The 23014-nt window shown below is 49.1% G+C and overlaps 8 protein-coding genes across 10 annotated transcripts; 4 read left to right on the top strand and 4 right to left on the bottom strand.

Moving 5' to 3' along the window:
* The first annotated feature begins 1609 nt into the window (after positions 1 to 1609).
* Positions 1610 to 2612, top strand: FOXG_03238 (uncharacterized protein). Its single transcript, XM_018380850.1, has 2 exons — positions 1610 to 2023; positions 2074 to 2612. The coding sequence occupies exons 1-2, from the start codon at positions 1843 to 1845 to the stop codon at positions 2349 to 2351; spliced, it is 459 nt and encodes a 152-aa protein (XP_018237221.1). The 5' UTR covers positions 1610 to 1842; the 3' UTR covers positions 2352 to 2612.
* FOXG_03237 (uncharacterized protein) lies at positions 1636 to 4697 on the bottom strand. Its single transcript, XM_018380849.1, has one exon. The coding sequence runs from the start codon at positions 4568 to 4570 to the stop codon at positions 2615 to 2617; it is 1956 nt and encodes a 651-aa protein (XP_018237220.1). The 5' UTR covers positions 4571 to 4697; the 3' UTR covers positions 1636 to 2614.
* A 347-nt stretch (positions 4698 to 5044) lies between these two features.
* FOXG_03236 (uncharacterized protein) lies at positions 5045 to 10405 on the top strand. 3 transcript variants are annotated; one of them, XM_018380847.1, is made up of 3 exons: positions 5074 to 5567; positions 5641 to 6889; positions 7103 to 10405. In XM_018380847.1, exons 1-3 carry the CDS (start codon positions 5529 to 5531, stop codon positions 10147 to 10149), a joined length of 4335 nt encoding a protein of 1444 aa, XP_018237218.1. In that variant the 5' UTR covers positions 5074 to 5528; the 3' UTR covers positions 10150 to 10405. The 3 variants fall into 3 exon arrangements, with proteins under 3 accessions (XP_018237219.1, XP_018237217.1, XP_018237218.1); XM_018380848.1 differs by having other exon boundaries at positions 5045 to 5410; positions 5641 to 10405; XM_018380846.1 differs by having other exon boundaries at positions 5045 to 5567; positions 5641 to 10405.
* Positions 10207 to 11891, bottom strand: FOXG_03235 (uncharacterized protein). Its single transcript, XM_018380845.1, has 2 exons — positions 10528 to 11891; positions 10207 to 10473 (listed from the first exon to the last, which is right to left on the bottom strand). The coding sequence occupies exon 1, from the start codon at positions 11561 to 11563 to the stop codon at positions 10541 to 10543; it is 1023 nt and encodes a 340-aa protein (XP_018237216.1). The 5' UTR covers positions 11564 to 11891; the 3' UTR covers positions 10207 to 10473; positions 10528 to 10540.
* Positions 11892 to 12344: 453 nt separating this feature from the next.
* FOXG_03234 (uncharacterized protein) lies at positions 12345 to 14511 on the top strand. The gene is made up of 2 exons (XM_018380844.1): positions 12345 to 13348; positions 13400 to 14511. Exons 1-2 carry the CDS (start codon positions 12762 to 12764, stop codon positions 13932 to 13934), a joined length of 1122 nt encoding a protein of 373 aa, XP_018237215.1. The 5' UTR covers positions 12345 to 12761; the 3' UTR covers positions 13935 to 14511.
* Positions 14512 to 14709: 198 nt separating this feature from the next.
* FOXG_03233 (uncharacterized protein) lies at positions 14710 to 16930 on the top strand. The gene is made up of 2 exons (XM_018380843.1): positions 14710 to 16039; positions 16089 to 16930. Exons 1-2 carry the CDS (start codon positions 14928 to 14930, stop codon positions 16795 to 16797), a joined length of 1821 nt encoding a protein of 606 aa, XP_018237214.1. The 5' UTR covers positions 14710 to 14927; the 3' UTR covers positions 16798 to 16930.
* On the bottom strand, positions 14729 to 18270 carry FOXG_03232 (enoyl-[acyl-carrier protein] reductase I). Its single transcript, XM_018380842.1, has 3 exons — positions 18012 to 18270; positions 17150 to 17961; positions 14729 to 17095 (listed from the first exon to the last, which is right to left on the bottom strand). Exons 1-3 carry the CDS (start codon positions 18052 to 18054, stop codon positions 16958 to 16960), a joined length of 993 nt encoding a protein of 330 aa, XP_018237213.1. The 5' UTR covers positions 18055 to 18270; the 3' UTR covers positions 14729 to 16957.
* A 302-nt stretch (positions 18271 to 18572) lies between these two features.
* On the bottom strand, positions 18573 to 22100 carry FOXG_03231 (uncharacterized protein; the record flags this gene model as incomplete). The annotated part of the gene is made up of 6 exons (XM_018380841.1): positions 18573 to 19340; positions 19405 to 19513; positions 19567 to 20356; positions 20405 to 21586; positions 21802 to 21897; positions 21961 to 22100. 6 exons carry the CDS (start codon positions 22098 to 22100, stop codon positions 18961 to 18963), a joined length of 2697 nt encoding a protein of 898 aa, XP_018237212.1. The 3' UTR covers positions 18573 to 18960.
* Between the last annotated feature and the right edge of the window lie 914 nt (positions 22101 to 23014).

Raw genomic sequence — 23014 nt, 5'->3', positions numbered from 1 at the left:
CAGAGAAGCTAAGAAACTCCCCAAACCTTAGGCTTGCTCGTATCCTCCTTCTCCTCTCAGTCGCCCCTCCAACATTTATCCAACATAAATCTTGGAAGGTGTTTATGATGCGGCTTTCAGTTGGAGTTTCCGCCAAATGGTTTTAGGGAAGCTGCACCTGCCTGGACCGTGTAGGCACAGTGATTCATTGCCCATCCTACCCCATAGTGCCTGCCGCCGGCAGACTTTGAGCGGAATCAGGTACATTTCAAAAATTTCGGGGCAGGAGGAACATTGGGAAAGATGACTTGAGGAGGTAACTACGTAGTAGGCAGTAGCGAAGGAAATTCCTCGCGTTTTCTAAACCGTTACTGGCCATGTTCCTTCTTCTGGCCTTCAAGGTATAGGAATTCAAATGCCGTACGGATCATTAACTTAAGTTTTTATACTTTAGAGGCTTGGTAATTGAAACCATGACGTATATTTATACTCGAAGAAGGACGAAAGGTGAAATGGTAAATCAAGTGTGAGGAATAGGTAAACCGATATCCCTCCATAAAGCAGTTCCTGTAATTGTCTGCCACCACTCGTGGCCCAACACCATCCCTCTAGTGTAACTAACCTCCTTGAACTTTTTACGTCAAGCTTATTATCTGGCTTCGTTTGTATGAGAGTATTCGGGAGAGAATGAGTGGCGTGTTTCTTTCTTAACTTCTATCACCTTGCACCTCGACTAAACTACAAGTCGCATTGGGAGATGTTCTAGGCAATTTGTGAATGTGACCATATGTGGTGGTACTTTAGACTGACTCAAAGAAGTTAGGGTCGTATACGATCTTCGGCTATTATACAAGCATCTATCATATACGAAGTCGAAAGAAGGGAACTGTAAAGGAGGCCTCGTTTTTGTATCACACAGCATGGTTGTATCTCTCTGAGCAGGGTCATGAATCTATTTCAACTGCTAAACCTGGCGCTTATAAGATGATGCAACATCGCATCGCCAAGTTTTTCGCTTAGAAGCAAAATCTAGAACGGCGGTTATATGGAGTTCAGCGTCTTCCTGCCAAGATCAATCTCAAACGCTGTCAAAACCATGACAACGGCTGCAGGTCAACTTACACGATAAGCATATAAACAACCAACAACGACCCCTGGCGCTTCGCTTTAGAAATGGACGCCAACAATGCATGGGCCACCGCTAGTTGATCATTCTCAACCGCCGTTATCACCGGCCCAACATCACAGAGTGAAACGACTCTCCAACACCCACATGCACTACGACTTAATCCCCAAACTAAGGCTTTGTAGAACCAATCCGGCGGCTCATCACTGTGAAAAATATGAAAATATTCCCTTGCGCACAATAACGGCCCTGCATTAATCACCCTTTGGCGCGTGACGAAGTACAGGCATCGAGGTTGATAAAGTCCGGATCTGAAGTCTTATTGGCTGGACCCCTGTTTGAGGCTTCGCCGCTCAGCGCTTCGAGCTGGACTGTCACCAATCACAGATGTGCGTGCTCCTATATCGCGGTTCCTGCTGCTATGCTCGAGTCTCGGCCCCGTGATGGGAATCCAATGATGATTCGTCTTGAATACTCGGGAGTTGAGAGCCAAGTCGGTATCAAGGATGCCAGGGTCTGAGTACTACGCTTGTGGGGGATGAAGAACCAGAGATTTGTAGATGTATATACAAGTGGCTGCCCTCTCCAAAGAGGTGGTATTCTTGAAAAATTCCTAGCCCTTCTATCTTAATTACATGATATCTTTACTTTTCCATATTTCCTAGGTTCTGTGAACCTTTTTGTGCAGCTTCTTGAGCAGCCATACCCATACACCAGCTTACACAAACTCAAAGACAATGTCTTCAACAAGTAACCCCTTTCCGCTTGCGTCGGAGAGCTACGATGATAGTGCTCCAAGCGCCGACTCTGGCACTGAGGCGGGTGCTGCTGGCGACAGCACAGGCAACTCAGTTTCTATCTCTCAAGGCGGCATGATTGCTATCATCGTTGTCGTTGTTGTCGTCAGTTTGATCGGCAGTATGTCTCTCCCTACTATTAATCGTCAACATGCACTAATATTGTTATAGTCTCCACAGCCGCCCTCTTCTTCATAGCAAAGAGGCGCGAATGGACAATGAAAGAGACAATCAGGAAGTCTGCTCGCAAGGTTGTTACGGCTCTCACACCGCGGAGAACAGAGTTCCCTTCATCAGTCAAAGACGGGCCTGTTCCATCTCATCGTAACCGTACACGGATTGTTGATGATGATGTCCCTCCGACACCGAGAATTCGACCTGAAGATCTTGAAAAGGGTCTAGCTCAAGCCAAGGCAAAGCGTAAGGAGAAGAAGTGGTCGAGGAAGTGAAAAGCAGCAGCAGAGGGAGATCCTCACTGTGGGGTGCAACTGGCAGTCACGGTGGCAGGAGTGGTCATAGAAGTTGTCAGCCACGTATTTGACGGTTGTGGTCTCAAATTGGTGTTTCCAACGGACAGGATCCGGGTATCATCCATGTATAAATAGTAACCTTCCACGCATGGGCTGTCTCATCTTTACTCCACGAACTGAGCATTAACGCCTTTGCTATTTTGATAATGAAATTCAAGCGCCTGTTTTTTCTTTCTCGCTTCTTAGATCCGTCTAAACGTGTTGCCACTGGCGCTGCGTCGAGCAGCTCCAGTTCGCTTGTCCCGAGGTTCAGCGGGCAGCTCCTCCTCTCTCTTCTTTTGCTTTCTCCTTGACTCTGGAATGAAAGACACTTGACGCTCACCAACAACCTCTCCTCGGGCTTGGTGAGTGCGCCCCGACTTCTGCTGTCTCGAGCCAAGCGCCGTGTCCTTGACAGCCCGTCCCTGGTTGCTGGTTGATGACACATGCATGACAACGTCTTCGTCCTTGGTCTTTCGCCTTGGTGCGGGGACTGTCTTGTCCATATCTTCATCACTGGACGCATCATCGTCAGAGTCCTTACCCTGATAACGGGCCGGGGCCTTCGAATCGGCCTGCTGTCCCACCGCAGTGCTTGGGTTGAGAGCACGGAACTCTCCAGTGGTCTCATCCACCTGGAAGGCTTCATCCTCGAACATCTTGCTGAAACGGGAATCACCAAGAACACCAACATTGGTGTCAACCTCAGCTCTGTTCTCCTGCTTCTTGAGAATCTTGTCCACCATCTTCTGGTTGACCTTGACCTTCTTAGTACCTCTGATTCTGCTTGCACGTTCCTTCTCGACCTTATCCTTGATACGCTTCGTCCTCTCCTCTTCCCAGACATATGGGTTGGCAATCAACCTAGCCTGCTCGTACAGCTTGGATGCCACAAAGTATCCGTGCATGTAAGGTCGGAGCAAGTTGGTCTTTCCAATCAGGTGGGACAAGCTCAGCTGCTTCAGTTCGGGTAGTGTCAAGAACTTGTAATTGTCGTATGTTTCGGTGTGCACCTCTTCCGCCATTTCTTCGACCATGTTGTCCAAGAATGAGCACCATTTAGGAGCAGGACCTAGTTGGGGAACGAAGAACGCATGTTGTTGCTTGCCTTCATTGGCCGTCATGATCATACCAGTGTTCTTGCACCATGCAACGTCGTTGATGTCCACTATAGGCTCCACGGACGTCCAAGGATCTCCTGTCTCCTCATCCCATAGCTTGATGATGCGCTTATCCGCCGACAGGATTTTCTTTTCTTGTGATGCCGTTGTCATATGCATGAGCTTGTGCACAGGGAAACCATATCCTTGATCCTTCTTCATGAGGGGCACGGGTCGTCGTAGATCGAAAATCTGCATCATGCCACTCGAAGCGCCGGTAACAATAGAAAGACCTGAAGGGCTGAAGTCCAATGCTGTAACTTCACCTTCGTGGCCTCCTAGCAAGGCGACCCTGGACTTGGATCGGGGGTCCCAAAACTCAACTGTTCCTATTGAAGTTCCGAAAGCGAGCAAGTTATGAGTATTCTCTGCGATAGCAGCCGTGTTGACGCTACCAACCCCGATACCTCCTTGTAAACCGCCCCCAGTAAGTTCATCGTCACCACCAACATCGACCTGATATGACTTCATGAAGCGTCCAAGCTCAAGGTTGAGGCGGAACACCTCGCCCTTACCATCGCTATCTAAGCCGACCGCTGGTACAAGAGCCTCGGTAGATTGCCGGTCGTAGACAAGAGCTCGGCCATATCTGGGAAGACGGACTTCGTAATGGCAGCCCATGGGAGTGTGGAATTCGAGGCGGCGATCGGTTTGAAGGTGAAGGGATTTGGAGTAATCGGTTGACAGGAGCTCAAATGAGTGGTTGAGGGAGTTGGTATGACGAGCGAAAGACAGCGACAGCTGAGGTAGGTTATGAACATGAATCTGCGGCTTGTATGTGCCTGTGCTCATGATCCAGTCGCCATCTTCACTGACCCGGATGCAGTTACTAGCCTCTTCGAACTCGAAATCTTGCAGAAGCTCGACACGATTCTGGTATTCGGCATCGTCCTTCAAACTTCGCTTTCTGCGTCGCGCAAGCCAGTCGGGCAGAGGTCGGGCACTAGATGCGCCCGAAATTGTGTATACGGGAACGGTTCCCGGATTTGAAAGCTTCATGGTGGCGGTATTCCAGTAGAACTGCACTGACGAAACTTGGTTGCCGTGTAGAGAGGAATAATGCAAGTTTTGCGATTCACCAGCTGATGCGCCTTGGACTTGAAAAAAATCAAGGTGAAGAAAAACGACGCCCCACTATCTTCGGTGTGCTCGGTGACTCGCGGTAAGGGACCCCAAAGACCTCAAACGGAGGAAAAACGCATATACTCTGACTGTTTCTGTATAAATATTATTACAAAAATTCGAGTTATTACTTAAAGACCACACAGAAAGATAGATCATACACTTTAATAATTGATGCCCCTGTTTGCATCAAGTTATATACTTTGCAAACGTCAAGATTCCAAGGACCAACTCTCTACATACTATTGCTGATCTTTTCTTCTCCTAGCCTAATACGCTCCTATTCAGTCCCTTGAAATTGGTCTTTCTCTACTCCCCTGTTAAACCCGGCCAGCAAACCACTTGATTGTCCCCGATTAAGCACTCCCCATCCCAGCTGAGGCCCTTGCTCTTCCGCCTCCACTGAATTTCCACCTCCGCCAACGCCTAGTTTGTTGCGACAGACATCATCAAATATCGAACTGCCCCAGATCATCGTCACATCGTTTCTTTTTGTCCAGAGAACACAACACAAAGCTAATGACTTAGCTGTCACTTCTTTCACCACTATTTCGAAAGATTACCTCACCGACCGAGCCATTTTAGCTCTCCGTGGCACCATCCCCGAGCTGCGACTTAGCACAAGTGTCCGGCTCGTTGAGATGGAGTCTGGGGAGTCAACTGCCCCTACCAGTACTATCCAGACAACCACATCTCGGCAATTTCTACTATCCTAAGGTACGACTATAACGAAGAAGCAACACGAAGTGTCGGGCCCTTTTAGGCTTGGGCCTCGCCGTCGTTCCTAAGGCCGCATTTACGGTTGCGACTTCGGAACGGCGAGGAAGCTGTCGCAATGGAGACCAGTGAATATGAGACGAATACCTTGTCGATAGTATGTTTGAGTTACTTTTATACTTCTAGCTTTCCTCTAAAAGCCTTTCTTTATCTAACTTTGAACTCTTCAGAACAACATCGCGTCGATAACCTTTCGCATCTACGAGCCTCCTCCCGACCAATCGCATGGCTTCCAATCCTCCGCTCTCGAGATTCAAAGTTCTCTTCGCGACCAAGGAAAGCTTGTTTCGTATGACGCCGACCGAGTAGGAATATGGATATTTCAAATCGTCAGCAAAGACGGGACGAGCAAGGCCGTCAATTCTGCCCCGGGATCTAGCCTGGAAGCTTCCGGCTACACATTAGGGATGGTTGAGGAGGGTAACCTTGAACCTGTAGCTTTGCAGAAGAGCCGCATTCCGGGAAACACTACTCAAAATGCCCCGAACAACACAGCTTCTACCGCATCTCCCGCCGAGGCAAATAGTCGTAACCCTTTGATCTCACCGACTCAGGTCGCTGGGGGGGCTTTGCCTGAAGGAGTGTCTCAATCTTCAGCTCAGGTTACCGACATGAGGACGACGCAGCCAGTACCAAAGATCATCTACGAACAGTTCATAGTCGCAGTCATTTCCTCGATAGCTTTCGCTTTCTGTAGTCGGTCTATGGCCATACCTCTGAACTACAGGACAATGTTGATTCCACCTTTGCTAGCCGATGCGAATGAACGCGAAAGGGGCTCCTTGCAAGCCGATCCCGTCGTTGGCACATTCAAGACATATCTCACTACTACGGGCTCTCTTGTTGTCAGTCTTACTTTCTCTTACTGCAAGAACCTGGCGACAGTGGAAGATGTTCTCACAGGTGATTCCTCTTCGCCAAGTAGCTCGGTGCTGGCTGCCCCCTATGGAGTTTTTGCAACAAAGCAGAATTTTGCCAACGGGGATGGTTCGGATCGAAGCCTAGCACAAACACCGAATACGCAAGCTTTGAGTGTGAGAAGTGTCCCAGACACAAACGATTCGCAATGGAAGCACTCATGCCTCAAAGCACTCGAATATTGTGGACTCAACCCATCTCAATTCAAGGCGAGCCCCTGGGTTAACCTTCTCATTTCTAAGCCGACTTCGCAAGATGCAGACGGGGAATCTAAGCGATCACGGGCAACAGTTCCCTGGCCAGGATCGCTCTGCTTTCGAAAGAAGCCAATGGAAATGTCAACGACTCACCGTGTTGGCGACACGATGCTCAGTGGTCACGAGGAATGCCACGATCCCTTAGGAGATGCTCGTGGATGGTTCGCCGGTGCGTCAGAAAGGGAAGAGAGAATCTCCAAACGCAAAGCTGAGCGAATGTATGCTGTCACTAGAGAAGTTAATGGTGCGAACCCCCTAGCTCAAAACCTCAATGGGCAGTCTCCCTTGACCATGAGGCGACCTAGCACAGCTGCCGCTGGTGTCATGTATCCAACACCCCCCGACGCAATTCAGCAACACATCGGCATTACCCCTTCCATAGATGGAGCGATCTCAAGTCCTAATAACCCGCCCCCAACCCTTGCAGTTGTTGATGCTGATATGACGATGCCAACAGCGACACCGATGGCTGATGCTGAGAATGACGCCTGGGGAGGCCAGCACGAACAAAAGAGAGAACGAAGCGACAGCAACGCAATGGGCGATTCTGACGATGTAATGAACGACTTGGGTGAGGATGTGTTCGGGGATCACGATGTAACAGAGGATGACTTTAATTTCTTTGATGGCCCTGACGGCAACGATCTGGACATGGACATGCCAGATTTGCAACCAGCTCCTACTGCACCTGCGCCCCAGGTAATGCCTCCGCCAGTGCTATCGCATCCGGAGCCTCACAAAGCCATACAGCCGCAACCTGAGGTCAAACCAAAACCAAAGACTAATGATTCTGTCTTTGCTAAGCCAGAACTGAAGCATGCCAGGAGCTCGCTCAATGATGAACTTAATCACAGAATCAAAGTTGAGCGACCAGATACTACCAAGCGAGGGTCCAGTCCATTTGACCCTGCTACTGTGTTCAAGCGAGTACGGGCCTCATTGTCCAGCCCTACCAAGGATGATTTTGCTGTTCAGCCACCCCGGAGAAAGAGTAGTGTTTTTGAAAAGGTCGAGTTTGACCCTAAAATCCCCCTGATTAACAAAAAGTATGAACATGGTGGTGCATTCGACTTTTCAAAGGACCAGAGTAATGGAGATTCGAGGCCGAGTGCCCATAATCTTTCTCGAGATGAGTATCTCGAAGGGCAAGGAAAGCTGAAACAGACATCCAAATCACTTCTTGGAAACTCTCTCATTAGAAGTTTGACTGGTATTGATGCATCTACTACCCATGCAAGCCCCCAGAGACTGAATGGGCATGACTGGATCTCTGAAGAGAGTGATCTCGAGTCAGATGGAGATGATATAAGTTCGCTTTCTGGTGGTCCAGTTTCTCCCGTTAAGTCCAGTATTAAACGAACCGTCGTGGATGATGATGCTCTTTCACAAGCTACAACTTCTAGAGAGACAGAACTGCTAGACGATGTCACTGATGAGCAACTTGCGATCGAGCTCCCAAAACTCTCCAAAACAGAATCGCCAGAAATGCTGCTACACCACCTCTTTTTGGACCCAGAGCCACTTAACGTGGACGTAGGTCTTTCCAACCACGACTTTGTGGAGATTGCGCAAATCATCACCGAACAGGCTGCTACCGGGCGACTTGAAATCGGCATCGAGCATAAGGCTGAGTCGTCTGTCTCCCTTGCGACTATGAGGAGCCATGAGCTCAGTATCGCCCGGAACTCCTTACAACTTCTTCACGATGCCATTCCCTCGAATTTGGGTACCCCCACGGCTGTGCGATTGAAAGGGCTGCTGGAAATTCAGGACCTCCCCCTTGTAGGACAACCGAGCCGTCTCCAGCCCAGACCAATTCCAGGCAGAGATCCCAACGCTGAGCAATTGCGCGCAAACAATCTATACCAGATTCCTGTACCTCACTTGGAAGTGCGCAGATCAGAAACGAAACTCTCAGTACTTCCATCATCAATGTCTTTCTGGGAAGGTCTCGGGCTGTCACCTTCGTGGGGGACAAAGGATATCTCCGCTCTTTGCATCTTTCCAGGCTGGAAGGGGATGTCAGACCATGTTGAAAGTTTCCTCAGCCGCTTAAAGAGTGTATATGAATCCTTGAAACTTGGCACTCTCAACAACCTGCCGTTGTCTGGAGACTGGGACGATGGTGTCTTGCCATATGAGGTTGATAGGATCTCGACTTCACCTGACGCAACCGTAACTGGTCATGGCTCTGCTCTTGTGGAAAGCATGGAAGTGCTCCGAAGCTCTCTATCAGAGTTGAAGTCCAAAGACAAGAATCTGGTCATTTACTTTGTTTACTCACCAGATAACCCGGCTTCCATCATCGAGGCCTGCACGGCTTTCTACCGCTGCTTCGATGAGTATAGCGACCTCCTAGCAGCTCGTCGGGAATCTCCACAGAACGAGCTAGTGCTGCAGCTTGTTTCATTAGATATGATCTCTTCCACGACATCGCTAGTCGTCCCGACTCCCGCGGAAATGATGAAGCTCTGCATAGAGACGTATGATAGGTGCACCTTGTTTTTGGACACCGAATTCGGTGGTCCTACACCTGCACCAGCAGTTATGCTCGAACAGCCTCCACCTCGAATGATTGACTTCAAGCTTACAACGTCGCCTTCTCAGTCCCTTATGCATGAGAATTCCTGCTTACATGTTGGATATGCTGAAAGTCTTGATGGCCGATGGATTACAGCTGCATGGACCGACAACCGTGGACAACGACAAGCGACCACGTCCTATTCAATCACTCGGAGCAGAACACCGGATCGTTCCGTCTCCCACCACAAGGCCGCCATCATAGCCGAGATCTGGGCGACTACGTTGACCATGATATCAATCTGGAAAGTTCATTGGCGAGTGATCATCACCAAGTCTGGGGCAATGGACCAGAAAGAGGTGGAGTGGTGGCAAGCAGCCTCAACGCTAGACGACAAGCACTCATTCACCATGATTCTCATGTCCGTCGATACCAATCCATCTTTGCAACTGGTCCCGCCGATCGTGAAGATTCCTCATGCGGCAACCTCGGCGTTCTACTCAACACCAGTATCCACGCCCCAGGCTAATATTGTTTCGCCGGAGCAAACCACGACGCCGGCAACGCCTATGCGTGATGCTAGCACATTAGCTGCTACACCGACTGCCGAGGGTGCTGCAGAAGCAGAGGCCGATTCCTTCCTGATTGATGCCACTGATCAGACATGGGGTGCCATCGTCGGACATCGACTCTGCAACTCCACTACGTTACTGGAAGTGAGACCGGCACTTGCCAGTGGGTATTTGATTAAAAGAACAGGAATAAAGCTTGAAGACCCCCCAGTCGTGATGGAGGTCAATCTTGTTCACACAGAGGCTACGCCTAGGGCGTACGAGCCTCTTCTAAGAGAAATGTTGTGCTATTTTCGGGGTCTCGGAACCTTAGCCAGAGCACGAGGTGTTGTAGACCGCGAGATGGATGTTCGACCTTGGCATATTGCAGCGGCAGAGAAGGGCGTGCGGGCGCTGCATCTACTGTTATGATGATACAGGCATCGGGAGGCGTCGTGTTTGGTAGTTGGCGTGTAGATTGTTGGTGTATGGCGTTTTCACTTTGTGGTGCATATTTACGATTGGATAAGCTAGTCATGATTCGAATACATACTGGCCTTCTGTTGCCACCTTTGAAGCTCACCTCTCCATTCGTTGGGATGATCATTTGGTAGGCTGCCAGTACTAACGATAGTTGAGTAGGCAAGCGGACATAAGCCAATTAAAAATAAAACACTATATATTCGACTTTTTATCAATAATCTGGGGTGTAAATCAAAGATCAGAAAGCAAAAGAACGGCAGCATATTATTGAAACTATGTATTTTTAGCTTTTAATGCTCAAGGAACTCCTTGGACTGGGTATCTTACAAACAAGCCATTGTTATTGAATGATTTCAAACCAATCTCTCTCGTCCGATCCGTTTTGACCCTTTCGACGCCAAAGCTGCCTCTCGACGTCCCATTCCCAGAAACGGTGGCCTGGGTGCGTGGCGAAATCATCGTTCTGAGACTCATGGGTAATGTTTTGGTCTTCCACCCATTCAGGGGTACTTGGATGGGTATCTGCTGAGGCTGTGTCTACCAGAGACCAACCATGGAATTGGAAACTTTGAGAAAGAGCTTGAGATGCTTCAGTTGATACTTCCCAGGCAACGTCTTCACTGGGGTCGACCAGACTATCAGTATCCGAAGGCTGCAGCGAGGAAGTCCTCTCTCTGTGCAATTTGTCGTTGGGCGGCATGATCCATTTCCCATCTGAATCAGATGTGTTGGAGGAGATATCAAAAGATCCGCACAAGGAGTCAGTGCTAATTTTTGATGGTCCTTCGGGTTGTTCTGGCTCTGAAGCTACGGTTTTGTGGTGGGGGAGAGGGCTTTGGGCTCTTGTGCGGCAGCGACCCAATAGCTGCTTGAGAATTTCTTGAGATTGTTGATTCTTGGGGATGATGCCTTGACTCTTAAAGTCTTCCGAGGTGTTGAATTGGAAGGGCAGGGCTTCTGGACAAGAAGTACTTGGCCCATGCTCTTCTGCTTTAGATCCCTGGGAATGTGATGGGGGAGTAAGGTGGACACTCTGATACAATTCCTCGGTATTATCACCAAGTACGAGGTCTTGCTCTAGCCCAGGAATGACACGAACCTGGCTCGTCTCCAAGTCCTGCTCAGAACCAGATAGGGTCCAGGAGATTTCTACCACGGAAGGGAGCCCAGAAGTATGCTTCTCACTTGTACCCAAAAGCTTCTCTACTATATTTTTGGAAATGAGGCCGTAGTCTCTGCCGCAGAGTATGGCACTGATTTGTAGAGGGCTCTGGGACTTGTTCTTCCGCTTAGAGAGGTTGGGATCGTTGGCAGAAACTGACCAGCAGTTAATGATCACTTGTTGAGTGAAAAGATCCGGCATTTCTTCGACTCAGCGTGTAGGAGAGTATATTCGAGGTCCTGTTCTGAAACGAGTGAGTAGCCCCAGAGGGGATATGAGGGTGGAAGTGGTCCAAGACTTGTAGGCAATATTGAGTGAGGCTCCAATGTCAGACACATCACGGCAGTCAGCCGGGACCGAGGTTAGTAAAGGGAGTTGAATTGACCTTTTAATATTGTAAAAAGCAGGCTGAACACTTATGGGAAATGACTGGTACTAGCCAAGTCCAGTATACCAACGCCTGGTAACATAAGTGAAGGATGCATAACGTGAAGCATTTTGATCAGTATTGCTGTCTTGGATCAAATCAGGCTGAGAGTGATTGTGGAATTGGGGATTTCCGATTGAGAAAGCCACGTAGTCACCCACCTGTGAGTTGTCACATTCACCGATATCACATTGCATAAATCACATCAGACTACGGAGCTAATGCAGAAGACAAAGTGTGAAATACAAAGTGAGGTGCTTGAGTCCTCGAGTCTGGACTTTCGTATGGGCAGCGAGACGTCACTGGTGATATAACCCCCATCAAGCCTCAGCTTCCAAAGTTACAATTCCCTAAATAGGGACCACCCTCACAGTTGTCTGACCTATAGAACCCTTGTATATCATCGTGTCTGTCCTCCTGCTGCTATTCTCACTTTGTCATTGTTCAAGTAATGCTTTACTTGACCAACTCGGCCAACCACGGCTCGATATCGCTCACTGAACCAGATGACTGCATAATAGCATGGTTCCTTGATTCTGCAGCCAGGGTGGGATGAAAGAGGATGTCGCTTCCGTATGGGTGAACATGGTCCTCCTGGCTACGGTATATCACAGCTGTGCAGTGGCTCGTCTGGCTGGGTGAGCGTTGTCTTTGTGGTTTTCTCTTCCACGTATCGGCCATGTAAATTCCCATCATAGTACTGCCATCCATGTTCTTGTCGGTACTTGATGAGGCTCAACTGATCTAGCGCATGATAATATCAGGGATTGAGGCCCTAATGTGAAGCCTGAATAATCTACTCCGCTGCTTCTCTTCTTTCATTTTGCCCAACAGTGGTTGCTTGGAGTCCTCGCGGTGACTTGAGACTTCTCCCTTCTCTACTGGCTTGATCTTCTTCTAGGTGTTGTCGAAATTCTGACTTACTGGGCATACTTAAACCTCATCACGGCGAAGACAAGTATCAATGTTGCCATGCCGGTGCGATCACATTACCCCAAAAAGATATCGTTGAGAAAAAGTTGTAAGGGTCTCCTGCGTGGACGTCTGGAGAAACGTGTGAAGCCTTCACGCACTGAGCTACAGAAGGTAGAGAAGGAGAAGAAGCGAAGGTCACGTCCCCAAGCATCAGCATCATCGTCATCGGTAGCAAAGCCTTCGACGTCTTCCGAAGCAGAAAGACTCACAGCCGTGGCTTCAGAAACAAATCTGTTACCAGAAGCACCGAGCGCTCTCTTAGGGAGCAACGTCGAAAGCCCAGGAGTTCAGAATCAGACGCTCATTGCTGCAAACAACAGCAATATTGACGAGTCCAATATCATTGCCGTCGACCCTGAGGGTCAATCTCAGGCACAAACCTTTTGTCCTTTGGGATACAATACTCTCGCTACGTCGGCTCCCTATTTTGAGCCATATTTATTACCAATATCGGAAGAGGACATCCAGTACACTGCTCCCAGTTTTACCTCCTCTATCACCCAAGTATCGGGCTTGGAGACCGATATCAATGACCACTTTCTCCTGTCAGAGCCAACACAGACCACATCCTGGGCTGACTTTGGGTTCGTGCTTTAATACCTTTAGTACTTACGTTTTACTAATATACCTCCTAGTGCTCCCTCTATTCAGAGCCCTCTAGTACACACCCAAGACTTTGGTAATCCCTCCGGCCTTGCTTGGCCTTTAAACATGGGACAAGACGTTCAGCAAGGACTACCACCACCTGCCCCCGATACCTCCTCTTCTTCTTCTGCTGGACAGGAGTTGAACCTGGTCAAAGTAACATATGATGGCGGCTATTCAACCCGCCAAGTGATCGAATTCGACGGCAGGTCGAACTTCAACTTCATAGCCCAGAGCTATGTTGATATACTCCAACGTTCATCTCCTATACAAGTCATAAGTCTCCCACCAGGAATCGGCAGAAAGACTCAATGTCCCAATGGTGCATTAATCAACATCGAACAAATCTTGTACGCCGGGATAGAGTTCGAGTCTCATCACCTCCCATTCCCTCCTACTCGAGTATACTTTGTCGTATACGATGACTTCAGGGGTGAGGATGGGGTTCATATGACCCTGGGCCGTGATTGGGTTGGCAAAATCGAGCAGGCCTACCCACGAGTTGGCTACCAGGGTCAACGATAGATTCTTAAGAGATCTATTCAAACTCCACGTGAAACACCAGAGATAGGTGAAGCTTCCGTGCAGTACACCATGGTTAAATTGCAAAATTTCAACCCATGGCCAAGTTTTATACGTTATCGAAGATCCTCACCAGGCCCAGTAGCCAGAGGCTCTCAAAATGGTCCAAGTTATTGTTAGGCGTGGAGGTGGCTCGGAGCCGTGTAGCTCAGAGACTCCTCCCGTTTTGTCCTGTCTTTGACTTTGCGTCCTTTACATTTTTCTTATCTGGTTTCATTATCAATCTATACGTAGTCCTTTCTGATTGCGGTCGAGATGTTGCAGTTTTTGGCTTTGCCATGTCCAACTCAAGGCTTGTGCCTTACAGAACTTCGTATCGAAGGACGACGACAGGGTTGTTTGGGGTGTTTTCTCCTGCACATGACATATATTTACGGTCTTTGTATCTGCGGCTTGCAGCTTCTTGCTTGTTGACGACAACGAATGTTTTGGCGGTTTATGATTTTGGGTCTTTTATTAAATACTTGTATGGTTTGAGACGCAGAATGAGATATCATCATACAAACAAATTCGCCTGCAATGAGCATTATAGACCTGAAGTAGGTCAGTGACAGAGAGAATGAGGTTGAAGCATATTGAATTAGTAGGTTGGAGGTAGAGGCTGATAGGTTTATTATGTACGAAGTACGTACCTACTACCTAGACCCGCTATGACGCTCCATTTTCAACGACATGAAACTAATATTAGGCAGGCACCACCAGTAAGCACTGGCTGACTCACTGTTAGAGTCGTATAAGCTTTTTTTCCTCTTCCTCATTCAAAATCTTTCATGTTATAAAACCGAACTAGAACAGAATCAAGATCACTCAATCTGTTTATATCAGTTAAAGACAAACTTCAAAACTCGATAAACCCGAAAATACTGCTACAAGCCAGATCAGGGTAAAACTGCATCACTTCATAACCACATAAAAAGTCTCGGGCGAAATGAAACTATGATGGATGGAACATCTCTGGCAAGTCTTCCAGATGATATTGTTCTCGATATTGTCGAGCATCTCGACACAGCTCGTGACGTAGCTCACGTTTCCGCCTTGACGAAGCATCTCCAGAGTCTCATACGCCAAGATGGCTGGCGTACCTTCGTCAAGACCCGGTTCCCCTCCCTGCAAATAGCTACAGACTCAGGGACTCGCTGGAGTTCTATTGCAGATCGTGCAACGTACCTGGATCGCTGCTGGGAGAAGCGCGGTTTCTGGGTCAATGTGTTGCATGAAAAGAAGAATCAGCCAGAGAGATTCCAGCGTCGAGTTGCTGGAAGCCAGTCAGTGCTGTTCCATTCTGTTCTCGATGCGCGGCTTATGTCGTCGCTGAAGAATGAGGTTATTGCTGCCGGCGTGGGCGAGAATCTCATGGTTCGCATAAAACCTGTTGATGGACAGCAAGATACCTGGCATCAGATCGGGGGCCATGATCATGGATATCGGGCTGGGACTGGAGATGTCACAGCAACGTCTGTCACAGAGAATGACGGTATACCCAATGTTATTGTCGGGAGGGCCAATGGAGACATCAGCATACACTGTGGCAAGGACGAGTTTGCAGCAGTCGCAAGACACTTGAGCCCAGCGGACGAGGCACTTCTAAACCACGCTTCCGATCCTATGAGGAAATCCCCAGGTCAAGTGGCAGTCTCATCTCTACAGTGGCATCCCGAGACGAATCTCCTGGCAAGCGGGAAAGGCTCGGTTCTGACTCTGTACAATCTCAGTGTGTCAGATGACCAAGTACTGAGCCCTTTGGATTACCATGAATTCTCCAAAGCCAGTCCCGCAGATGAAGCGTCACTCCTGCGCAGCACCAAGTTCATGAGCAAAGATATCATGGCTTGCGCTCTAGGCGGAACTCGAAATCCTCTACGTTGGGGGCAGCTCACACCGGCCGGCTTACAATTCTTCAACGCTCATAGTAACTCTATGTACGTAGACGATGCTTCGAGGTTGGTAAGTGGGGGAGTCAGTGAGAAGACCACAGTTCGAGCAATCGAGCCCGTTAGAGGGGGAAGTGAAGATCTCCTTTTGAGTGCATGGGACGATGGCACATATAGGCAAGTTTATCTCATCAGACTTATTGTCGGCTGTTAACCCCTTATTCAGACTTCTAGATATCCGAACACCCTCACCACAAGACGCAGTATACCGTGATCGCTTTCAACCCTACCAAGCAGGTAGTTCTCTCCTTGTGTATGGTACAGAGCGTTTCGTATCCGGCAGTAACACAGCACCGGATATCCGTCTATTTGACTTCAGGTACCCAAAGCCATATCATCACACAACTGCTCTTCCATGCTCGCCACAATGGCCCTTTCCCAGCCAGAAGGATGATCACATTATGAAGCAAGGATGGGCGCCAGAGCATCAACCGCAGAAATGTGATTCTCAAAACGGGGTGTTGTGTTACTGGCATGGAGCTTCAAGACGAAACTACTGGCGTCCCGACGCTACCATTCATATTGGCAGTTCCACATATGACAGGATCTATTGTCTGGCCAAGTCATCTGATCTTTCAGATACCATATACTGTGGCGTTCGCGGTGCCATTCTCGAGATGAATCTCCATCTCACGGAGGACACGGTGCATAATCATAGCCAACGAACTACACCAACAGATTGGAGCATGGGAAGACCCGGGGGCAAAATCTCGCTGATTGAGACGGGCGTGAGCCTCACCCAGACGAAGGAATGGTCCCTCGATAATCGCGGTGTTCCAGAGCTCGTCGTCCAGCAGCCTCGACCTCGAAAACGAATAGAATTATCAGATGAGGAAAAGAGACACCGTTTGGACTATGCGTTTCATAGACCATAGGATTTCGAAGACGCGTGTGTATAGAATTAGAGAGAGCATACTCATTCATAGACAGGGCACGGTTTTTAAAATCGCTTGCAATTCTTTCTTCAATAAACATAAACAGCATATCTTTATACAAGTTCTAAACAAAATCTCGCAAGTCTAGTATCCTCTAGCTCTATAACTTTGACTCGGGCACCAGAAGCGCGAGTCTCTCTTTCAACGCTGTCTCCGCCTCCTTCTCAATTCTGTGAACAAGGACATCGCATGTAGGAATATCATGAATCAAGCCGATAACCTGGCCAGTTGTCCAAACCTGCGAGCTGTGTTAGTCATCGCATCCTCGTCTCAGCTCAAGGTATAAACTTACGCCGTATTCAGTATCGCCGTTCACAAAGACCTCCTTTCCTCGCTTACCGCTCACAAACGGCGCAATCTCGGCAAACTCGCCCTTCTCACTCTTCTTCTCGACCTCGAGAGCCTCCAGGGCAACCTTGTTCTTGAAGAGTCGGGTAGTGTTTCTCCATCTGCGCATGAGAAGTGTCGTGTCGGTCTCGTCCGCGCGCACAATCTCCTCCTTGACCTTCTGGTGCACTGGAGCTTCGACCGTGCACATGAATCGCGTTCCCATGTTGACTCCAGAAGCGCCGAGGCATAGCGCGGCTGCGAGTCCGTAACCATCAGCGAAGCCACCACTGGCGATGAAGGGAACACCGAGAGTTTGACGGGCCTTGCTGAGCAGGATAAAGTTTGTAATGTCGCTCTCGCCAACGTGTCCACCGCACTCAAAACCGTCGATACTGAGGAAATCGACGCCAAGCTTAACGGCGCTCTGGGCATGGCGAATCGTGGTGCACTTGTGAAGAACAATGATGCCGGCCTTCTTCAACTGCGAAATAACAGGGCCGGGAGAGTTTCCTGCCGTCTCGACGACCTTGATTCCCTCGTCGATGATAGCCTGAGCGTAGGCGGCGTAGTTCGGGGGCACCATGGCGGGAAGAAGGGTGATATTGACACCGAAGGGGTTCTTGGTGAGGGTACGGCAGCGTTGGATCTCCTTGCGCAGGTCTTCGGGCGTGGGGAAGATGAGGGCAGTGATGATGCCCAAGCCGCCGGCATTGGAGACGGCTGAGGCGAGGTCGGCGGTGCCTACGTGCATCATACCGCCTTGGACGACGGGCACTGGAGATGGTCAGTATGAGAGTCGAGGCTATGGGATTGGGTGTACAGACCTCTAATGCCGAGTCGCTTGGTGAGTTCTGTCGCAAAAGGCATGATTGCTGATGGCTGATGGTTCTTGGTGGTGAAGAAATGACTAAAGATGAAGTGAAAGAAGAGAAGAGTGGCAGAAATTCTACGTCTATGGTATCTATGTCTATGATATATTATCAAGCTCAAACAAGAAATAAGTCAAAGAAAATGGCCCGAGGCTGCTTGTCCAAAGACGTGCGTACGTGACCATTCTCGCTCGGTATGTCCCTTAAAAGGTGCCGAGGTATGATGCACGTTGGTCTCCACTAATTTCCCCACGCTCTTAGCTTGAATGAGTCGGCTCGGCCCCTCCTTTTTCTTCACATGTGGATGTGGATCTTGCATTCAACTCAATCCAAGATGGATCTTACATCTTTGAATTTTGCGGGGAATAGTCAATCCAACCGTTGCAGACTGATCTTGGAGAAACTCAAGATTTAAACAGAATCTCAGGGTGTCACAATTTTAGATCGTTTTAGTCTCGTCATAAATGGCTAGCATGGCTCTTGTGGTCTTGTCTTCTCTTAAGCCTTGCTTCACATCTCGTGTTACATGGAAGGTGAGTGATCTCCAGAAGATTCGCAGAATAAAAAGCTCTCTCTTATAATCACTACTGTAGCTGGCATTGAAGCCACTGGACCCTCTTCTGCCCTTCATATCAAACGCCAACTTCTTCAAAATATGCCTTTCCAATCAATTGACACAACAAGTCATCCATAAAACGCCGTATGTATACAATAACCCATATCATGATATCCCTCGTTTTCCCAGCCAGGACCGGCATCTTTCAATAGATGGCGTGTTAGCATCTTGCCTGTTGTCCATATTCCCTCAAACCAGACGCCTGAAATCCCTAAGATTGTCGTTTCCTTCAGTACCATTGCTGGTCGTCATATTATCCTGTTAGCCTCCCCTCCAGTCGATACCCTTTCAGTTGATGTTTGGCTCCAGCAACCGAACCGGCGGACTTCTGTCTCTCGGCTTCTCGATTAGATCAGCGTATGCATCAAGACTCTGGCCCATAACCTTGACAATCTCAAAGATATGTGTTCCCTTGAAAGTCTCTGCCCAAAGTCGCACAACTGCAACAGCGAGTTGTCGCAACTTAGCACTGTCGCTTGATGGCACCTCGTTCTGCCCCGAAAGAGATGGGTCGATTGGCGGAACCGCAAATTCAGTCTCATCAAGCATCCGTCCAACCATATCCAATAGGTTTTTCTCCTCGGGTGAAGCGGGAGCCTCGTGCGGCCCAATCGCCGCAATCGTGAGTAGCCACTTGGATACTAAAATGGCACACTCAAAATTGCACACTATGAGATTGAGTTAGCAATCAAGTCAAGACATTATCATCGCGGCCTGGGTATGCTTTGGAACTCTGAGAAACCAGACTGGAAACATCCAATGGGTTCTTCCCACCGGACTGCAGTGTCTCATGCCTGGTATCCAGCTTCTGGCCATCTTCATTGTGCTCTCCTCGTTTGTTCTTGCTCAACACCAGACGCCCTCTTATCACATAATCGACATGTGCAGAGCCACCTGCGAGATCATCATGGTCTCGAGCGCGGTTGAGGGCGTGACATCGGTATAGAGTCGGATGTAGGCTTGTCGCAGTAGCGCTGTGGCCGTGTAATCCAAGGTTCCTCCCACATTCGAGTCCGATGCGTTGTAATGTCCCGATTCCGCTGCCCTGAGCTGGTGCTGATCTTCAAAACTCGTCTGCCATACACGCAGTGCTTGCGTAACCTCCTCGACATCTTCGGGTTTCATGGTTCGGTGAATGTTATATGGCAGACCAGTTGCGAAAGAGGTCTGCTTCAACAGATAGATATGCTGGATGAGGGCGTGGATGAGAACATAGCTTCCCAGTGAGGACAAATGTTGGGGAAGTCCTTGATTTGTTCTGCCAAAAAGTCGTGAGAAGGCGTCATGCAGGGTGAGCTCGATCATTGGCGTCGACTGTCGCATTTCCTGCCATTGCCAAGCTGTCTCAGCCCTCCAAAGCTTACCTCTTTGAGGGAGCAAGAGGTTCAACTCGGACGTCAACAACAATGGCGGCATGTTATAGGCAATGCTGCAAAGATTAAAAAAGCAATAAGCAACGAGCTTCGTCCTTGTGGCTGTCTCCAGTCGAATCCAGGTTTCCCAGTCGTTAACAGCACTCTGGTTGACTTCCGCCACAAGGCCTTCTTCTCGAATGAGAATTGCCAAATTGCTCTGCAGTGATAACGCTTCATGAAGGATAGTTGGCACACCCCAAAGACCGACCGCGAATAGAAGTAGAACTGCTTGGATGGTCTCAATCCGAGCCTGGGGAGTATTTGGAGAACTAAACACAGTTAAAATTGAGCTTCATATAGACCAAGATGAGACTTACTATGGCTCTCGGTGAGTATCCTGTGTTGTAGGTCGCTCTGACTGTGCAGATGCAAACGAGTGGCGATATGTGGCACTTGGCGAGGGCCTCGTGGAATGGGGACTGTAAGCAGAAGCAGTCGGTAATAAAGCGTGAACCTCCGAAATGCGCCTTCTTCGGATCTGCTCCATCGCGACAGCCTTGGCAGCATACCAAAGGGCATAGCCTCTATTCTTCTCAAAGCGATATTGGGCCCCCACGGCAAGGATAGCAAGCAACAACTCGGGAGCGGCCTCGGCGGGTGAAAAGGTTGGAAGATGAAGGAAAGGCAGATGCTCGTGAAGTCCGCTGATATATCCTTCCAAGAATCTGGTCAATGTGTGCCTGGACGGGAACACAAAGTCATTGGGTAGAACAGCCGAGAACTCATCCAGCCTGTTCTTAATCACAGTGTGGTCGGATACTGAGATACGAAGGGCTGACTGTCGTGCTGCTTCGTCGATACCCCGAGCGGCAGGGTCTGCAGGATCTCGGGCCTCAGTTTGCATCGGAGGGAAGCGGCCTGGCAGAAAGGACGATTTTGATGATCTTCTCTGAGAAGGTCCTTGGCTCCGAGAATACATCATCTGCTGTTCGATTTCAAAATTTGGAGGTAAGAAATGTGACGACGAGGTCAACTCGTCAAGGAAAGGGTTATAATCATCGTAGGAGCCAGTAGGGAGTTGTTGAGGCACATATCCGGATCCCAGAGGCTGATCTTCCCGGGGTCGCTCCGTTGTGTATGCGACGATGGACTCTCCATAGCTACTCTTTCTTCGGGAATCTGGTGAATGTGGTGGAAGAGGCGCTGCATTGACATTTCTCTGGACAGGTGTCACTGAGCTCGCAAGGGCTGCATCAGAGAGGAGGTCAAGATTACAAGCTGCAGTTCGGGGCTGAGTCCGGGGATCCTGAGGGCCTTGTTGGGTATTTGGTGGAGGACCATGGTGGAACTGTTGTGGCTGCGGGAGTGGTTGTTGTGGTGGCGGAGGTCGCGATACATTTAGATGTTGCTGTCCAAGAGCCTCATTGCTTATCTGACCTTCAGAGATGGAACTCTTATGTGAAGCCGAGGATGTATTGGACGATAACTTCCTAGGTCGGTTGTTGTCCTTGCTACCTTCATTTAAATGCACGAGCTTCTCGTGCCTAACGAGGAGGTCTCTAATATCCATGTAAGCATGTGTATTTGACGACAAAACTGGAGTGACAGGAGAGCCCCAACTGGGATGACACATTAAAGGAAAGACAGAAAGAGGACGAGCGGAGATGACAAGATTTGAAAAATGTGTGGATGAGTGAGTGGTGAGTACTGTTTATGAGTGCCAGGTGGGACGGCCTGAGAGACGGGGTATATAGCGTAACTAGAATAAACGTACCTTCGTCCGAATGTCTTTCCGCAGCGATCCCAACCACATGAGAATGGCTTCTCCTTGGTATGGGTGCGCTCATGGCGTTGAACATGTTCGACACGTCTAAACATTAGAAGATCTTATCAGTATACTACTCTGACTCTTGTTCAACAACAGATAACGAACCTGAACCGCTTGCTACAGTACTTGCAGGGTAGAGTCTTGGGCTTTGGTTGGCGAACTTCAGTAGGCTCTGGCCCGACGAGGGGAGGAGGAGGGCCAGGAAGTGGACGAGGAGGGCCTTCCATAGACTGAATGGCAAGCATTGTGAAGGTGAATGCTCAAAGAGCAAGTCCTTGATTCAGTTTCACGTCTGATTCTTGATATCAAAGTGTGGGGATGGGAGAAGTAGAGGAAGAGACAGAACAGATAGATAGCTAGATAGATGGAGATGGAGAGAAAGATTAGGATTTGGACCTGGATTTGGAGCTGGGGAAAGATAGATGCAGGCAGATTGCGGGGTGCGTTAAGGGTAGAGCATGGCATGTGGAGGAGAAAATAGACGGTGGCCCGTGAACTGCTACTGTAAGAAGGAGGCTTGCTTTTTGGTTTGCCTTCCGCGGGAGAGACGGGGTGGATGACAAGAAGATGGGGGGATGGGGTGGGCGGGAAGAACGGGGGAGGAGAAACGAAGTCCAGTAGGAGTTGACTGGGGGTATAGAGACGCCTAAGCAAGCCAAGCCTAAGCCAAGGAGAGTGAATGAAATCCAAGGAGCTGGATGGGATGAGATGGAGTGGACAAGGTCAAGGAAGGTCAAGGTCAAGCCTCAAAAAGACGAAAACACCCTTTTCTCTTTAGCGCTTCCCCTCTCGTGCACTACATTCAGTCAGTACTGTACAATACTGCACAATATCTCGGCTGTTTCCCCCACTCGAGCCGATAACCAAGGTAAGGTCGGTACTGGGGGTTGGTGTTAAGCGTGCGTATGTACACCTAGAGATATGTATTGTGATTTGGTGTGCTAGGCTGTGCTGTTCTGTGCTTGTTGCACATTACCGTCCTTCCAGATCTTATCAAGTTTTGTCGTTCTTGTGGTGGTCTACTTGTGATTGTGGTTGTGGTATGAAGGTGAGCAGCAACGCTGAACGATGTTCTCGGAAGACTGCTCCGAGACTTGAATATGGATATTGCGTATGTCTATCACTTTCAAATCCTTCAAGCGTTGAAATCGTTCTTCAT

The sequence above is a fragment of the Fusarium oxysporum genome, chromosome 8, assembly GCF_000149955.1.
Source record: "Fusarium oxysporum f. sp. lycopersici 4287 chromosome 8, whole genome shotgun sequence".
NCBI lineage: Eukaryota > Fungi > Ascomycota > Sordariomycetes > Hypocreales > Nectriaceae > Fusarium > Fusarium oxysporum.
Note: the sequence above shows the minus strand (reverse complement) of the source record. Positions and strands in the feature narration are given on the sequence as shown.

Bases quoted from the DNA above. Each gene is read 5' to 3' on its own strand.
- FOXG_03238 (XM_018380850.1), top strand. From the start codon at position 1,843: ATGTCTTCAACAAGTAACCCCTTTCCGCTTGCGTCGGAGAGCTACGAT. The intron at 2,024-2,073 runs GTATGTCTCTCC...ATATTGTTATAG, and splicing joins TGTCGTCAGTTTGATCGGCA to TCTCCACAGCCGCCCTCTTC.
- FOXG_03237 (XM_018380849.1), bottom strand. From the start codon at position 4,570: ATGAAGCTTTCAAATCCGGGAACCGTTCCCGTATACACAATTTCGGGC.
- FOXG_03236 (XM_018380846.1), top strand. From the start codon at position 5,529: ATGGAGACCAGTGAATATGAGACGAATACCTTGTCGATA. The intron at 5,568-5,640 runs GTATGTTTGAGT...TGAACTCTTCAG, and splicing joins AGACGAATACCTTGTCGATA to AACAACATCGCGTCGATAAC.
- FOXG_03235 (XM_018380845.1), bottom strand. From the start codon at position 11,563: ATGCCGGATCTTTTCACTCAACAAGTGATCATTAACTGCTGGTCAGTT.
- FOXG_03234 (XM_018380844.1), top strand. From the start codon at position 12,762: ATGCCGGTGCGATCACATTACCCCAAAAAGATATCGTTGAGAAAAAGT. The intron at 13,349-13,399 runs GTTCGTGCTTTA...TATACCTCCTAG, and splicing joins ACATCCTGGGCTGACTTTGG to TGCTCCCTCTATTCAGAGCC.
- FOXG_03233 (XM_018380843.1), top strand. From the start codon at position 14,928: ATGATGGATGGAACATCTCTGGCAAGTCTTCCAGATGATATTGTTCTC. The intron at 16,040-16,088 runs GCAAGTTTATCT...CCCCTTATTCAG, and splicing joins TGGGACGATGGCACATATAG to ACTTCTAGATATCCGAACAC.
- FOXG_03232 (XM_018380842.1), bottom strand. From the start codon at position 18,054: ATGCCTTTTGCGACAGAACTCACCAAGCGACTCGGCATTAGAG. The intron at 17,962-18,011 runs GTCTGTACACCC...GACCATCTCCAG, and splicing joins CAAGCGACTCGGCATTAGAG to TGCCCGTCGTCCAAGGCGGT. The intron at 17,096-17,149 runs GTAAGTTTATAC...CACAGCTCGCAG, and splicing joins ACGGCGATACTGAATACGGC to GTTTGGACAACTGGCCAGGT.